This window comes from Heterodontus francisci, chromosome 38 (assembly GCF_036365525.1).
Source record: "Heterodontus francisci isolate sHetFra1 chromosome 38, sHetFra1.hap1, whole genome shotgun sequence".
Taxonomy (NCBI): Eukaryota; Metazoa; Chordata; class Chondrichthyes; order Heterodontiformes; family Heterodontidae; genus Heterodontus; species Heterodontus francisci.
In genome coordinates this window covers 6,511,524-6,528,999 of record NC_090408.1, presented here as the reverse complement: position 1 = coordinate 6,528,999, position 17,476 = coordinate 6,511,524, and the positions used below count along the sequence as shown (strand labels likewise).

Genomic DNA, 17,476 nt, shown 5'->3' with positions numbered 1-17,476 from the left:
AGGAGAATGGTGGGGATGTGATAGGGAATATGGGATTAATGTAGGATTAGTATAAATGGGTGGTTGCTGGTCAGCACAGACTCGGAGGGCCGAAGGGCCTGTTTCAGTGCTGTATCTCTCTATGACTATAAAATGCCAGCATGCCAGTTCTCCGTCGCTGTTCCCACTGTTGGCATGTTTCACCAGGGCAGGGGATAGGCAGCCCCCAGAACCTGCACGATCCATTAATAAATGCAATTAAGGCCATTAAAGAGCTCATTGAGAGCTTGTTGAGGGTCTTGTTGAGATTTTGGTGGGTGTGTATGGGCTGCACGCTGGGTCAGGGGCAGACAGGTGCATGGAGGCAGATACACAAATTAAAAGGGAGAAGGAAAGCATTTGATAAGGTACCACATAAAAGGCTGGTTAACAAAATTGAGGCTCATGGAATAGGAGTGTCAGTGTCCAATTGTATAAAAGATTGACTTAAGGACAGAAAACAGTGAGTCACAGTAAATGGTTGCTTTTCAGACTGGATGATGGTAGACAGTGGTGTTCCCCAAGGGTCAGTGCTGGGAGCACTGCTTTTTTTTGCTATATGTAAATGGCTTGAATCTTGGAATACTGAGTAGAATCTCAAACTTTGCTGACAGCACCAAACTTGGAGGTGCGGCAAACAGTGAGGATGATATGAACCACCTGCAACAGGACAAGATAGGCTAGCAAAATGGGTAGAGAGGTGACAGATGGAATTTAATACTGACAAGTGTGAGGCGATGCATTTTGGTAGAAAGAATACGGAGAGGCAATGTATACTTAGTGGCACAGTTCTAAAGAGTGTGCAGGAACAGAGGGACTTGGGGTGCATATGCATATCTTTGAAGGTGGTAGGACATATTGAGAGAGTGGTGAATAAAGCATCTAGGATCTTGGGCTTCATACATAGAGGCATTGAGTACAAAAGCAGGGAAGTTATGCTGTACCTTTATAAAGCTCTGGCTAGGTCCCAACTGGAGTATTGCATCCAGTTCTGGTCACCACATGATTTGAGGTTCCTTGAGAGGGTGCAAAGAAGATTTACCAGAATGGTTCCAGGGATGGAGGATTTTAGTTACAAGGTTAGGTTGGAAAAGCTGGGTTTGTTCTTCTCAGAACAAAGGAGATTGAGAGGAGATTTAATAGGAGCGTACAAGATTATGACAGGCTGAGATAAGTAAGACAAGGAAAAACTGTTCCCATTAACTAATGGTACAAGGACTAAAGGACACACATTGAACGTTTCGGGCAAAGGATGCAGGAGGAATGTGAGTAAGCACTTTTTTATGCAGCACGTTGTAATAACCAAAAGGGTGATGGAAGTGGAGACAATCAGTGACTTCAAGAGGATGTTGGATGGCCACCTGACAGAAATAGACTTGCAGGGCTACAGGGATCAAGCCGGACAGTGGGACTGACAGTATAGTTCTGTGGAGAGCTGGCATGAACTCAATGGGCCTCCTTCTGTGGCGTAAATGACTCTATGACTCTATAAGGGCTCACAGAGTGACTCAGCCATTGGCACAAAGGTGCAAGTGTTTGAAGATCACGACATCAAAACTGAAATCAAGCTCATGGTCTACCATGTGGTCCTGACTCCTACCTTACAGTATGGGGCTGAAACATGGGCAACATATAGGAGGCACCTCAAAGCACTGGAGTCATTTCATCAACACCGCCTGCGGAATATCCTACATTATCAAGAGGGAGGACGGGTGCACCAGCATCGAGGCTATGATTATCCACGATCAGCTTCGTTGGGTTGGTCATATAGCTTGGATGTCACCACACATCAGGAAGGATTTGAGGGTCCTTGAGAGGGTGCAAAGGAGATTTACCAGAATGGTTCCAGGGATGGAGGATTTTAGTTACAAGGTTAGGTTGGAAAAGCTGGGTTTTTTTCTCAGAACAAAGGAGATTGAGGGGAGATTTAATAGGAGTGTACAAGATTGTGACAGGCTGAGATAAGTAAGGTCAATGCAGTTTGGAGGGAGAGTGATCACTAAGCACTCTGGCAGCGCAGGGGTTTGTAACCCTACTGGCATCGCAAGGGCATAAGAGAAGGGGGCACTCACATTCCCCCTGCATCTTTTGCCCAAAATGTTCAATGTGTGTCCCTTAGTCCTTGTACCATTAGTTAATAGGAACAGTTTTTCCTTATCTTACTTATCTCAGCCTGTCATAATCTTGTACACTCCAGACACAATTGGGAGTCTAACTGAGTGCATTATTGGTTATCCCTCCCAGGCAAGGATGATTGTCCTCTGTGAGTCTGAAGATGGCTGATGAGGCATATTCGGAATCTACAGACTTTATGGCACGTAGGTCATTTGTTGTCATGTGATTTGTTGTCTGGTCATGTATTATTAAGTTCGGGTCATGGCTTGTTCTTTCCATCGCTCTCACCTTTCCTCTTCATTTTGTCGTCATTGGGTCTCAAAATGCTGGGATCCTTCCCACAGATTCTGCCTCGATCTGGTTCGGTCCAGGGCGATGGTCTCTCAGGAGTTGATGTCAATGTTGCATTTGTTCATATTGGCTTTCAGCTTCTTTTGTTCTCCTCTGGTGCACCTGCTCTGCCTGAGCTGGGAGAAGAAGACCTGCTTTGGGAGCCTAGTATCTGACATCCAAGCTATATGACCAACCCAACGAAGCTGATCGTGGATAATCAGAGCCTCGATACTGGAGCACCTGTCCTCCCACTTGATAATGGAGGATCTTCCACAGGCAGTATTGTTGAAAAGACTCCAGTGCTTTGAGGTGCCTCCTATATGTTGTCCATGTTTCAGTCCCATACTGTAAGGTAGGGGTCAGAACCACATGGTAGACCATGAGCTTGATTTCAATTTTGATGTCGTGATCTTCAAACACTTGCTTTCTCAGGTGCCCAAAGGCTGTGCCAACAGATTTCAGGTGATGCTGGGTTTCTTCGTCAATGTCAGGCTTCTGTGAAAGATAACTTCCAAGATACTGGAAATGTTACACGTTTTCCAGGCACTCATCATGAATCCTAATAAATGGGGCTGGGGCGTGTGTATTTGGAGCTTGCTGTTGGAGGACTTTGGTCTGAATGTTGAGTGTAAGTCCCATCTTCTCATATGCCTAAGTAAATATGTTGACGATTCTCTGAAGATCCGTTTCTGACACAGCACTTACTGCAGCGTCATCAGCATATTGCAGCTCAATGACTGAAGGCAAGGTGGTCTTAGATTTTGATTGGAGTTGCCTGAGATTAACTAGTTTACTGTCCATTCGATAAATAAGCTTCACTCCAGCAGGGAGCTTGTCTCTAGTCAGATGGAGCATGCCAGCTAGGAAGTTTGAAAAAAAGAGTTGGGTCGACAACACAACCTTGTTTCACTCCTGTCTTAACTTCAAAGGGGTCTGTAATGGATCCGTTGCTCAGAATGACTGCTCACATATCATCATGAAGCAAGAAAAGGATGGTGAGGAATTTTGCAGAACATCCATACTGCAACAGAATCTTCCAGAGTGCCTGACGATTTACAGAGTCGAAGGCCTTTGTCAAATTAAAAAATGCTATTTAGAGAGGTTGATGTTGTTTGCGACATTTTTATTGTAGTTGGCGAGCTGTGAAAATGATGTCAGTAGTGCTCTTGATGGCCTAAACCCACATTGAGATTTGGGGAGCAGCTCTTCAGCAAATGTAATGAGTCAGTTCAGAAGGGTTCTTGTAATGGTCTTTTCTGCAATGGAGAGCAGGGAGATGCCTCTGTAATTTTCACAGTTCAATTTGTCCCCTTTCTTGAAGATTGTCACAATCATGGCATCCTTGAGATCATTCGGGGCTTCCTCGTCATTCCAGATCTGTAGGATGAGGGTGTGGAGCTGTAATGTTAGTTCCTCTCCTCTGAGCTTAAAGATTTTAGCATGGATTCCATCACCTCCTGCCACTTTGTTGTTCTTCATTTGTGTGAAGGCTTTCATCACCTCCATAGGCGTTGGCAGAGTTCCGAGCTCATCTCTAACTGGATGTTGTGGGATGGAATTGAAAACACTCTCATCAACAATGGATCTTGTTACAACCAGGTGAGCAATGTGTCTAGGGGTCTGTTTCAATCTTCGCCTGGTCTTATTGTAACAGAGCTCCTCTTTTTGTGAATCCTTGTTCACAGTTTTCCAATTATAAGACAAAGAAACCAATTCACACAGGCTTTCTCAGGTTAAAAGAAGAAAGATGAAATTTTATTAAAACTTAAACTCTAATACGGTTTACGCCTACGGATATACGGTGCGCCCACGCTAGCATGCACACGCGATATCACATGCAGATAGGGACAGAAAAGAGAAGAGGAAAATACAGTAGACAGGGGTTTGAGGCAATATCTTGTTACGGTGCTTTGAGCTGACTGTAGTCCTTTTATAAGTAGTCTTGCTTTTCGTTGGGGTCCAGTAGTCTTAAAACCTTTGTCTCTTTGGGTTTTGCATGTTTTCACAAGATTCAGTTCTGTGGGAAGGAGATGGAAGCAGGTAGACAGGAGAGGCTGTAATTCTTGCTTCAGTTCCAGGAGAGATCTTTACTCCATGAGCACACGGCTTTGTCCGTCTTCAAAATCCTTTGTTGGAAGTTCAAATTCTCTGCAACAGCCAGTTAGTCATGTGACTAAAACTGGTCTGACCACTTCTGTGTATTGGGGAAGTAACTACTGGGTCCCTATTGTTTCAACACCATCTGTTACTATGCAAAAATGTCTTTCCAGTCAGGGGCTTGCACTTTTAAGTTTTAATGTTCGTGTGGCGAAATAATGTGTGCCTCAGTCTTGGCAGGTGTGGGGGGGAGGGGGTTTGCCTGACAACCTTGATTGAAAAAGTCTTCAAAATGCTCCCTCCAATGGGCGTTGACAGCTTCCCTTGCCTTGATCAGATCTTCCCCCATCCTTGGGACTTAACGGAGCTGGTCTTTGAGTACCTGGGCCATAATTGGCCTTTGTGGCAGTGAAGAAGCCACAGATATCATTCATGTCAGCAAGATGCTGAATTTCCTTTGCCTTGTCTGCCCACCACCTGTTCTTCATGTTCCGGATGTTCCTTTGTACCTCTGTCTTTGCTTGTTGGTAAGGCAGTTTCTTTTGCTTTGAGATTGGGTCATTCTGCCAGGCACAGAAAGTCCTGCACTTGCGATCAATCAGCTCGCTGATGTCCTGATCATTTTCATCAACCCAGTCTTGATGTTACCCGACAGAAAATCCAAGTATATCTTTGCAGGCATTGATGATATTGGACTTAAGGACATCCCAAGCGCAGCGGATACTCTTCTTCTGTTCTTGTTTAAAGTCTGAGAGCTTTTCCCTAAGGGCATTATTGGAATCAGTCCCTTTTGATGATTTTCCTTCAGAGCTTCGATGTTGATCTTTCGTGGACATCTCTTCTGTTGCATCCATCGTTTGGGAGCCAGTTTGATGGACATGATTGAACGAATAAGTTGGTGTTCAGTCCAGCAGTCATCAGCTCCTGTCATTGCTCTGGTGGTGTGAACAACTTTGCGATTCTAGGCACAGACGATGACATAATCGATCAGGTGCCAGTGTTTGAACTGTGGATGTTGCCATGACCTTTTGTGTTTATTCTTCTGGCGGAACAGGATATTGATGATGATAAGCCCATGTTCTGCACATTTGGTGAGGAGAACAATGCTGTTGGAGTTGACATTTCCAATTCTTTCCCTGCCAATGGTTCCATTCCAGAGATTGGAATCTCTTCCAACTCTGCCATTGAAGTCTCCAAAAAGAATAAGCCTGTCCTCCCTCGGAACCCCACAGAGAGCTTAGTCAAGTTTGGCATAGAAATTTTCCTTGGTTTCATCACTAAGGTTGGGGCATATGTACTGATCATGGTGGCGTATTGGCTCCTTGCCAATTTGAGACGAAGAGTCATGAGGGCACTCATTGCTTCCAAGAGGGAACTCATGAAGCTGGTTGACAAATTCATTCTTGATGGCAAATCCAACTCCATGAATTCTATGTTGTTCTTCTGATTTTCCCTTCCAGGAGAAAGTATAACCGCCTCGGTGTTCCTTGAGCTGCCCCTTTCTAGTTCGCCGGGTCTCAATGAGAGCGGCCATGTCAATGTCCTATCGCTGGAGCTCTTGGGCAACAAACGCAGTGTGACACACCCACTCGTGGGTCCGTCCATTTGGGTCCTGATGTTCCAGGTCCCAAACTTTACTTTTTGTGTGTTTCTACTGCAGAAGACTGCAGAAGGTGATCCCTCTGGATGCCACTATCCAGTTGGGAGAGGTGAAGCAGACTATATTTATGGCACCCTTTCTAGCCCCCTCCCTAATAAGGGGTGAGCAGAGTGAATCCTAAAGCGGGCTGCTCAGTCACAGTTACAGCTGCTGAAAGGCACCCCTGCCTCATCTAAGTGCTAGAGGACCATCTTGTAACTGCCGCCTCTGTGCCAGATCATGACAAGAAGCTTCCAGACAACACAATCCTGCTCCTGTTGCCATTTGCTGATTGCCGAAGGGCTTGAGAGGATGTTCTCAGAAAGGATGACACCTGTACGTGACATTGCACACCAGCTTTCACACGAATGACACCTTGATTCAATGGCAAGGAAACCAAGGCAATTGGGGAGTTTCGTTCTGCTGCACCCTTCATCCGCCAGAACAGCCCTTGAGATATTTTCGATGGCTTATCATCCTCCACCTATTCTACCGTTGAGGATTTGTTTGCCAAAGCCCTGTCTGCTGAGTATTTCTAGGGTTCCTAACAGGTCTTCATGGAAGCGGCCCAGGACATAGGGATCCACCGTACTTCATCCTGTTTTGATTGACCCTTTCTTACTCATTTCCCAGGTTATGTGGCAAGGAAGAGGGGGTGAACTTTGAAAGGAAGCAGTTGGCAATGGGAGTACGACTCTCAGATTTTGGGTCCGGTGGCGATGAGGAGCAACATTCTCCACAGGAAGGGCAGAGTCCCGGGCATAAGGAGGGCAGCAGATGGGGACAAGGGACAGGTGACACAAGTTTGCAGATGACACAAAGCTGGGGGGAATGTGAACTGTGAGGAGGATGCAAAGGGGCTCCAATATGATTTGGAGAAGTTGGGTGAGTGGGCAAATGCATGACAGATGCAGTATAATGTGGATAAATGGGAAGTTATCAACTTTGGTTGTAAAAACAAAAAGGCAGATTATTATCTGAATGGTGATAGAGTGGGAAAGGGGGAGGTGTAACGAGACCTGGGTGTCCTTGTACACCAGTCGCAGAAAGCGAGCATTCAAGTGCAGCAAGCAGTTAGGAAGGCGAATGGTATGTTGGCCTTCATTGCAAGAGTATTTGAGTACAGGCGCAAGGATGTCTTACTGCAGTTATACAGGGCCTCGGTGAGACCACATCTGGAGTATTGTGTGCAGTTTTGATCTCCTTATCTGAGGAAGGATGTTCTTGCCATAGAGGGAGTGCAAAGAAGATTTACTAGGCTGATTCCTGGGATGGCAGGATTGACATATGAGGAGAGATTGGGTCAACTAGGCCTATATTCACTGGAGTTTAGAAGAATGAGAAGGGATCTCATAGAAACGTATAAAATTCTAACAGGACTAGACAGGCTAGATGTAGGGAGGATGTTCCCGATGGCGGGGGAGTCCAGAACCAGGGATCACAGTCTCAGGATACGGGGTATGCCATTTAGAATGGTGATGAGGAGAAATTTCTTCACTTAGAGGGTGGTGAGCCTGTGGAATTCTCTACCACAAAAGGCAGTGGAGGCCAAATCATTAAATATATTCAAGAAAGAGATAGATATATTTCTTAATGCCAAAGGGATCAAGGGATATGGGGAGAAAGTGGGAACAGGGTACTGAATTAGACGATCAGCCATGATCTTTTTTGAATGGCGGAGCAGGCCCGAAGGGCTGAATGGCCTACTCCTGCCCCTATTTTCTATGTTTCTGTGAAGGCAATGGAGGCCATACTCAGCATAAGCTGTACCAGCAAAGAAGGAGTTACCTAGACATGTCGGAGAACCAGTGCTGCAGGAAACTGCAACTCTTCAGGCAGATGGTCACAGAGAGATTGTGCCCTCATTCCAGAAAACATAACACCTCACAGCACTGCTCAGCATGCCTTGCCAGTAGCCATTAAAGTCACTGTGGCCTTGAACTGCTTCACTTCTGGCTCCTTCCAAGGATCAGCTGTGGACCTTGGTGGTGTCTCGTAAGCGGCTGCACACCACTGCATCTCACAGGTTACTGATGCCCTATTTGCTGGACAGTACATTCAATTGCAGACAAATGCGGCCTCGCAAGCACAAAGAGCAGTGGGATTTGCCTCCATCGCTGGATTCCGCCATGTACAGAGTGTCATCGATTGCATCCATGTGGCCTCAAGGCACTGAATGTGCAGCCAGTGAGAATCATCATCTGGAAGGGCTTCCATTTCCTCAACGTTCAGCTGGTCTGCGACCACAACAAGAGCTTCCCACATGAGTGCATTCGTTTTCCTGGCAGCTGCCATGACTACTTCTTCCTCTGGCAGTCCAGGCTGCTGCAGCTCTTCATTCCATCCCCCCAAACTGCAAAGGTGGACTCTAGGGGACAAGGAATATCTCTTGAAGAGATGGCTATTCACCCCTTTACGAGACACTGCGACAGAGCCACAGAGCGCTACAACTAAAGCAATCTGCTCACTCGGACCATCATCAAGCAGGCCTTTGGCCTGGACCAGTTGGGTGGCTCCCTGCAGTATTCTCCTGCAAGGATCTTGCACATTGTGGTGGTCTGCCACGCTCTCCATAACATGGCCCTCCAGAGATGTGTGGACCTTGATGAAGCTGATGGGCTGGATGGAGACAGCTCATTGGAGGATGAAGGGGGGCAAGAGGTGTAAGAGGAGGAAGATGCAGAACACAGAGGTGCCCCAGCAGCACAGGGAGATGGCCAGGCCCAGGCTGGGGCTCAAGGGTCTCATCAGGATGTCATCAATGTAAGGGATCATCTGATTCCGGCTTGTCTCAGCTGAGCCTTTCTAACCCAGGAGGATGGTATGGTCTGGAATTCACTTTGAGATGCTTGTGAGAACACAGCCATTGAAGATGCAGCCTGGAACAGACCAACTCTTAGTCCTAATAAAGGATGCACATCTGTCCAAAGGTTTCACTGTCACCAATAACGGACCCTTGCTCCTCTTCACCAGTTCATCCCTCTTTTCTTGTCCTGCCATTAATAAAAGGAAGCTCACAAATCTGGCTTCATGTGTCAATATTTAGATGGTGCTCAAAAAGTGCACAGTTACAGGTGATAGACAACCCAGTCACCCACTCAGTGCTCTGCCCGACACGGTGACTCTGCTCTCGACCATTTACATAGAAACACAGAAAATAGGAGCAGGAGTTGGCCATTTGGCCCTTTGAGCCTGCTCCGCAATTCATTATGATCATGGCTGATCATCCAACTCAATAGCCTTTAGACCCAAGAGCTATATCTAACTCCTTCTTGAAAACATTCAATGTTTTGGCCTCAACTGCTTTCTGTGGTAACGAATTCCACAGGCTCACCACTCTCTCTGGGTGAAGAAATTTCTCCTCATCTCAGTTCTGAAATGTTTACCCCGTATCCTTAGATTATGACCCCTGGTTCTGGACTCCCCCACCATCGGGAACATCCTTCCTGCATCTACCCTGTCAAGTCCTGTTAGAATTTTATAGGTCCGTGGTGGCATCAGATGAGGTGGAGGAAGCCTGCTCACTGGTCTTGGCTTTCAGCTGAGATGCACGTGGCAGTCATTCTCCTTGAGGAGGCACCTCCAGAGGCTGCTGCACCGGTGTTATTGCAGGAACAGCCTCTGTCACTGGGCCCTGCTGCACAGAGGCTCCCTCAGTAAGAGGGCCAAGGAGGTCAATGATTCTATGATTTTATGACATCTGTTGCTGTTGATCTAAGTAGTGCCTCCTTTTCTGTGACTCTGGGAGCCCAGCATTTGTGCCCATCTGAGCAGGGCTGTGGTTGTCCTCCATCCTCTGAGGCATCTGCCCATAACTACCTCTGCCATCCCCTCATGCACACTCATGACCTGCTCATCACACAGTGCCACCCTATCTAATCTGGCACAAAGACTCATCGAAGTGATTGTATCTGCGCTGGTACAAGGTGTGCTTGTAAGGTGTGACGGTGCTTGCTCTGAGGTCTTTGTGTCTTGATGTAAGCACCTGTGGGAGACACAAGAAGAGATCATGAGGACTAGCCTTGGAGAGCAGAAGCTCCTGCTGTGCTGAGGCTTCCCAATGCAACTTAGTTTTCAGCATAAGACCAAAATACTGCAGATGCTGGAACTCTGAAATGAGAATAGAAAGTGTCAGAAATGCTCAGCAGGTCTGGCAGCATCTATGTAAAGAGAAACAGAGTTAACTTTTCAGGTCTGTGACCCTCCGACTTGCTGAGTATTTCTGGCACTTTCTGTTCTCAGTTTTCAGCATGCTGTCAGCCAGGCTGGAGTTCAATAATGTAAGCATTCCAGTTTCTATTCATCCTCTCCACAGGGGATGCCCATCTCGTCTTCCCCTACTTGCTCATCTCCAGCCACCCTGACAATCTCTATGGCTCCCTCTTCCATCGTGGTGATGATGTGTAAGAAGGGAACTCCTCATCCTGTCAGGGCCCTCTCACGGGCATTGTGAGCCCATTTCTGCTGTAAGGATAATAGAGAGAGAGATAAGGCACTGCTGGCCTCTATGGCCAATGCCAGCTGCTCATTGACTTGAGCTGTATGCATCAGTGCTGGCAGGTCCTCAGCAGCACGATAGCTCTAAGTCTTGCTGAGGGGTTAGTAAGTGCCCTGGGCACACAATCCTCCCATGTTCAGGAGCAACGTTTTTCCCTCAGGCTCCTCAGCTGGATTGTCTGCTGGAGGTTGAATACCGAGAGGCCTGTCCTGAGGGTTCGGTGTTACACTCACCTTGTCAGAGCAAATAAGGTCATTGAACCTCTTCGACCACAGTCTGCTCACTGTCTCCGCCATCTCGATCCAGGCCTATTTGGTCTGGAAGGGTGGCCTCTTCCTGCCACCCTCAGGAAGAGGATCATCCTCCTCTCCCTCACTACCTTGAGGAGGACATCTAGGTCGACATCTGCAAAGCAGATTCCAGCCCTCTGCTTTTCCTGCTCCATGTGTATTGCAGCAAGTAACTCTGTAAAACAGCAGCCACAGCAATGGCTGCCATGGTGGGTTAAAATAGGGCCATTCTCTTTCAGACCTGCCTCCATTCCTGTCCCTGCTGCCTCTAATTGGCCATCCAACTCTCCCTCCAGCCAATTAAAAGGCTGCCACTGTGAAAATAGGAGCCTGTGGCTGCTTCCCCTCGGAGCGGGATTGAGACACAGAAGCAGTCCCAATGTCTGTTTCCCAACCCCGGAAGGAAAATCCTGCTCCAGGTCAGGAACAGTCTGGATCAGCCTGAGGCAGTGACTGGAGACAGGGAAAGAATCACTATAAAGGAAACAGAGAATGTTGTAAGGAACCAATGTTTAACTGGAGAAAATTTCAACTCTTTCAAGACTGCTTGACAACAATAGTTTCAGTGAAGCAGTCAAGAAAGGTGGCAGTAGACTTGAGTTGTGAGAGCTGAGCTCATTCCTTCTGATCCATTACATCTGATGATGTCACTGGGCAGCATTTAGAGGAAGAGGATAGATGCTTGGGGAAATCCTGAGGTAAAATGATGGGGACAGGAAGAGAAGCCATTGCAGAAGATGCACCGGCTATGATTTGATAGGTGAGTTTGGAACTCATTGAGTATTTGCTTTCAAAGTCACAAATGACATCCGATGTGACTGTGACTGTGGTAAACTATCGCTCTTCACCATTCTTGACCTGTCTACAGTTTCTGACACACTGACCACACCATCCTGCAACACCTCTGCTCTGTCGTCCAACTGGGTGGGACTGCTCTCACTTGGTTCCATTCTTATCCTTCTAATCACAGCCAGAGTATCACCTGCAATGGCTTTTCTTCCTGCTCCCATACTGTTACCTCTAGTATCTCTCAGGGATCTATCCTTGGCCCCTCCTATTTCTCATTTGCATACTGCCCCTTGGCGACATCATCCAAAAATGCAACAAATTCCATATGTACACTGACAACTCTACCTGTACCTCACCAGCACCTCCCTCACCCCTACTACCGGCACTGATTTATCACGCTATTAGTCTGATATCCAGTATTGGAGGAGCAGAAGTTTCTTCCAAATGAATATTGGGAAGACCGAAGTCGTTGTCTTCAGTCCCTGCCACAAATTCTGTTCCAAGCCACTGATTCCATTCCTCTCCCCAGAAAATGTCTAACACTGAATCAGACCGTATGCAGCCTTGGTGTCATATCTGACCTGGAGCTGTGCTTCTGACTACTCACACCATCACTCCTACTTCCACCTCTGTTACATTGCCAGACACTGCCCCTGCCTCAGCTCATCTGCTGCTGAAACCCTTATCAATGCCTTTGCTACCTCTAGACATGACTATTCCAATGGACTCCTGGCTGGCCTCCAATTTTCCATCCTCCAGAGCCTGGATTTTGCAGATGTGATGACAGCGAAACTGTCAGTGTTAAGTATCATTACTCCACTGAAACTGACAGCAACTTCTGGATTCCACACACATGCAGTTAAATGGAGAAATCTAGAAGTTGCTGTCAGTGATTCTATGCTTCTTCAGAGGGTGCACTATTTGACATTCCCCCAGACTGCAATCAATGCAAAATCATTGAACTGGTGAGAACTTCCACTCCGATACTATTAATCACGCTGTAAAAACCCTTAAAAGGTTACATCTTGTTGAAGGAGCTGCAACTAGATTTTTAACAGCGTACTAAAAAAAAATTGTGAAACACCCTCACTTGCCCTGAAAGAGTAATTTTATATATTTGGAATGACAAATTTCTCCATTATGATTTTAAAAAAGGTACACAAATTTTTAATTTTTTAAAAAACATTGTTTATGATATTTCAGCTATCTTAATCCCATCAGGTATGTCCCTATCATTTATTTTGTTACCTACAAAATGTAAAAGTGAAGGCTTCAGTGTTTTTTATTTCCTTGTTTGCTGACTGAGACTACAATGTGATTGGCTGTTTACTCTGCTTGATGACATCACTGTTGCTGGATGCCTGGAGATCCCTTTGACTTGGTGTCAGATTCAGACTGACATCATGAAAGAGGAAAACCACACCATAGAGATCAATGAAAGATCATTGGTCTGAATTGTTAGCTGTTTCCTGCTTCACAGATGCTGCCTGACCTGCTGAGTCTTTCCAGCCCTTTCTGTACAGAAGGCAGCTATTCAGCCCATCGTGCCATCTTTGAATGAGCTATCCAATTAATCACACTCTCCTGCTCTTTCTCCACAACGCTACAAAAGAAATTCAAGTATTTATCCAATTCCCTTTCGAATATTATTGAATCTGCCTTCCAGGCAGCACATTCCAGATCACAACAACTCAGTGTAAAAAAAAAAAATTCTCTGTATCTCCTGTCTCCTTATCTACTGAGATACTGTGGCTCATTGGTATGTTGTAAAGATGCACCAGAACTGAGAGGCACAAGAACCGTCCTAATTTGAGGCAAGGACCAAGGGGTCAGACGATACCCAAAGGGCATTGTTTGAATATTGGGGCAGAGAATACCCATTTGCCTCTCTGGGTTTCAGTAAGGTGTTATACAGCTGATAACTCACTCAACTTTTCTTACCTTGTTGGTTATTAAAAATCTGCATAGGCCCAATGCATCCCAGAATAAGGGGCAGAAATCCAGAGGTTGGCTGCTGTACTTAAATAGCAGCCAGAAGACACTTAGGCCCAAAGACTCTTCTGAGCCTTGAATCCAGACCCTGTTTGAAGTAAAAACAGAAAATACTGGAAATGCTCAGCAGATCTGGCAGCATCTGTGGAGAAACAAACAGAGTTGCCATTTTAGGTCAATGTCCCTTCATTTCTGATGAAAGATCATTGGCCTGAATTGTTAACTGTTTCACAATCCACAGATGCTGCCTGACCAGCTGAGTCTTTCCAGCATTTTCTGTTTTTATTGCAGAGTTCCAGCATCCTCAGTATTTTGATTTCCCATTTGTTGTATTAGGTTACAACAATGAGAAGTCCAGAAATATTGCTGTAAGATCTCACCTTATAAGACCAAGGCAGTTGCTGTCCTTCATCACCCAGGTACAATGATGAACAAAGTACAACGCATGTTCTGATGAGAGAATCATATTTTATTTGCCTTTTATTTGAATAGGATTTGCATCTTTATTAAGTTGGTTAGCAGATTGTGCTTAGTTAATCGGACAGGGATGAGGGAGGAGATTCTGCGCCTCACTCAGATGTTCTGCAGTGGTGGATCTTCCCTGGGTGTGGTTGTTGTAGGAAAACAAACCACCTAAATCTGAGTCCATTGGCCGCTTCCTCTTGCTAAAATTTCTGATGTCCTCACAGTTGCTAAATTCATATCTTGCAGTTTTACAGAACAGGGCAGTGTCTGTTTTCCCTACCACTGAGTTCATTGCTGCTGACAGTTGTTTGCAGGCTAAGTCAGTTTATAAAAATGTTTTCAATTTGCTATTTTACCACAAACCAAAAATCAGTGAAGCCTGGTAATTACTGAGAGTGACGGTTGTACCAACATTTAGCTCTTGTATCAGCTTCCTGCCGCTGATGTTTGACAGAAGCACTAAGCTCTTTTTAAGCAGATTGGCGTCTTCTGATAGTGGACAGAGGAATTCAGCATTCCTATGGGAACACTGGTCTCAGAAATATCCAGGCCTAAAAGGATAAGTGCAAGAAAGGTTTCAGTAACCATTGTCACTGGTCACATAGTCACTTGGCAGAGAAATGAGCGGATTTTCATATCATAGTCTTAGTTTCCAAAAAACAAACCAAATTGCAGCGTAGCAAATGAAAGATTTCCTGCCGAGTGATTCCTTCCTGCCAGGATAGAGACAGAAGTTGCTTCTTTCTGCCTTTGTACTGACTCAGGACCTGCTCTGGATGGGAAGACATGGATGGGGAAGTTGTTCACTCTCTAATATAAATGAGTCTGCCTCATTCAAATCAGACCCAGTGAAAGTAACGGCACATTTTTGTATACGGGAACAACAATTTCACAAGGGAAAGTGTAAAGATGCTGGAGGGTGAGCACTTGAGGGTAACCTGCAGCAAATGTCCATTCATCAGTGCCAGTGTGCTCTTAAAAAGTTTAAGCTGATGCCTATGTATTAATGGTTCACACGGACTCTTGTTTTGTGTCTCTCAGGGGTGAATACGGGCTGAGGGAATACACGGAAGTGAAAACCGTCACCATCAAAATCTCTCAGAATAACCATCAGACTGATGAGAAATAAATAGTAAAATGACACAGGAGGCCTGGAGAAAAGCTGAATCATAACGACAAGGACATTGACAAAATCAAGTTTTCTAACTAGACAAAACTCTTTAAATTCTTAAGAAATATTTTCTGACTTTGTACAAAAAAAATGTTGTATTTGTTTTAACTTAGAACTTGTAGATTTTATCTAATATACTGCATACTATAATGGTGACTGCAGGAATTTGCTCTTTGTTTTCTTGTGCAGGATGCTAATTATTGGCAGATGGGCAGTTTTAAACTAGCATTGATTAGGAAACTCGCCAGTACTTCCTAGACAACTTTACAATTTCACACTCTTAACAGGGAGCTTCACTCAGAGGGGGTGTGTTGGCTAGATGCAAACTCCCTATCCATGATTGGCGATCCAATAGATGGGTGGTCAACATTAACTTGTGTTTATATAGTGACTTTATATTAGAAAAACATCCTAAGGTGCTTCACAGAGGGGTAATCAATAATCAGGTAGTGAGAGGCCAGATTCACACTGGGCAAAGCTCAATGCCAGTGCTGTGAATTTGTAAAATTATCTTTTGCACATAACCCTTAAATGTAAAGAAAATGTATCTTAAACGTCACACATTTCACAATCTTGAAGTGAGAAGTTTTACATTTAACCATTAATAACTAGCATCATTTGGATTCAGAGGGTGTGCAGAGGTCTCAGGTTAGCAATTGTTAACATCTTGATAATTTTGCTTAAGTTGCAGAAAATACATTTTGAATCATTATAATTTTATCTGGTAAATGTCACGCATGTGCATAAGAGTTTAGTTGATGATTTTCCAATTTTAGATGAACCATTGAAGGTCCATAGGAATGCCATCTTTTGTTATAAATTATTGTCCAGATTATGAGAACCATCTCTGTATTTTGATGAAACAAATTTTTCATTGTAACATTGATGAGAGTGTGAGGAACCCTCAGCTACGAATAGTAGAAATCAGGGAAGAAGGAAATGCCATTCAGCCCAGCAAAGCTTTTCAGAGTTAGCTGACCGAACAGTAGAGGGTTCCATTTGGGAATCCTCCCAGCCCTCCTTTAATCTGTCCTCACTGTCTTATTTATCCCCCTTTGTTCTCGGTAGGGGTCCCTCACAATTCACCAGCCCTCTGCTGCAGGGTTCCCCAAAAACTGGTACAGGAATTAGGGGTGTAGATTTTACTGCAGTTTGGGGCTTCCTCACAACCTGGTACATGTGGCAGAACTCCATTACATCTTTTTGGAGCTTTGGCCAGTCTAACGGCTGTCTTATGCAGGCCTTGGTTTCTCATACACTGACATGTACAGCCATTGTAAGCTCATGGGCCATTCTTAATATTTCTCTACGGTACCTCGGCGGCACCACTAACTGGTGAACCACTGTCCATTCTTTGTCCTCAAGTCTGTGAAGAGAGCTCCACTTCCTCATCAGCATCACATTCTTTACATAGTAGCAATCAGGGACTCCCTCCACTTCAGTTTCAGTTTGGGCAGCATGTGCTAACTTCCTTAATACTGGGTCGGCTTGCTGAGCCTCAACTAGGGAAGATTAGTTTAACCCATTCTCTAGGTCCTCAAAAAAATTTTCAGACGTACAGACAGTATGGTCATCTGTCTGCAGTGCCAATTTACTCCCCTCCAGGGGAGCTGGTTTGGCCATGGCCTGAGTCACTACACAATCAGGGGAAATGCAGCGGACTGTCTCCTGCCACTGCCCTGTCTCTCTGACCTCCTTCAGTCTCTCTACCACTACTGAGGAAGCTATCACCTTCGCCCCTGCCAGATCATTACTTAGGAGCAAGTCAACTCCCTCCACAGGCAAACTAGGGAAATCCTGACGGTCACTGGTCCCGAAACTAGGTCGCACTCCAAGTGTACCTGATGTAAAGGTACGGGCGTACACTGCCTTCCAATACCATTTACCATCATTCTGGTATTTAGTGCACTCTCTGGGAGAAAGGTCATGCCTTTTGCCAGCAAAAGTGATCTGGTGGCCCCTGTATCCCTGAGTATGATGCTGGGATACCCCACTTGAAGGGTATGGGGTTATTTTCCCTTTGGATATAACTAGGAGCAGGAGTAGGCCATTCGGCCCTTTGAGCCTGC

At 45.4% G+C, this 17,476-nt stretch overlaps 1 protein-coding gene and 1 long non-coding RNA gene across 2 annotated transcripts in view; one reads left to right on the top strand and one right to left on the bottom strand.

The window, feature by feature from the left end:
• The window catches only part of aldh1a3 (aldehyde dehydrogenase 1 family, member A3), a 161,665-nt gene extending 145,556 nt beyond the window's left edge, over window positions 1–16,109 (top strand). Inside the window, exon 13 of the mRNA XM_068017676.1 lies at window positions 15,278–16,109. Within this exon, the coding sequence (XP_067873777.1) occupies window positions 15,278–15,365 (88 nt within the window). The 3' untranslated portion in view covers window positions 15,366–16,109. The remainder of the gene's footprint in view (window positions 1–15,277) is intronic.
• Window positions 1–17,476, bottom strand: part of LOC137352375 (uncharacterized) — a 94,370-nt gene that overhangs the window by 13,758 nt on the left and 63,136 nt on the right. The gene's annotated exons all lie outside the window — the stretch shown is intronic.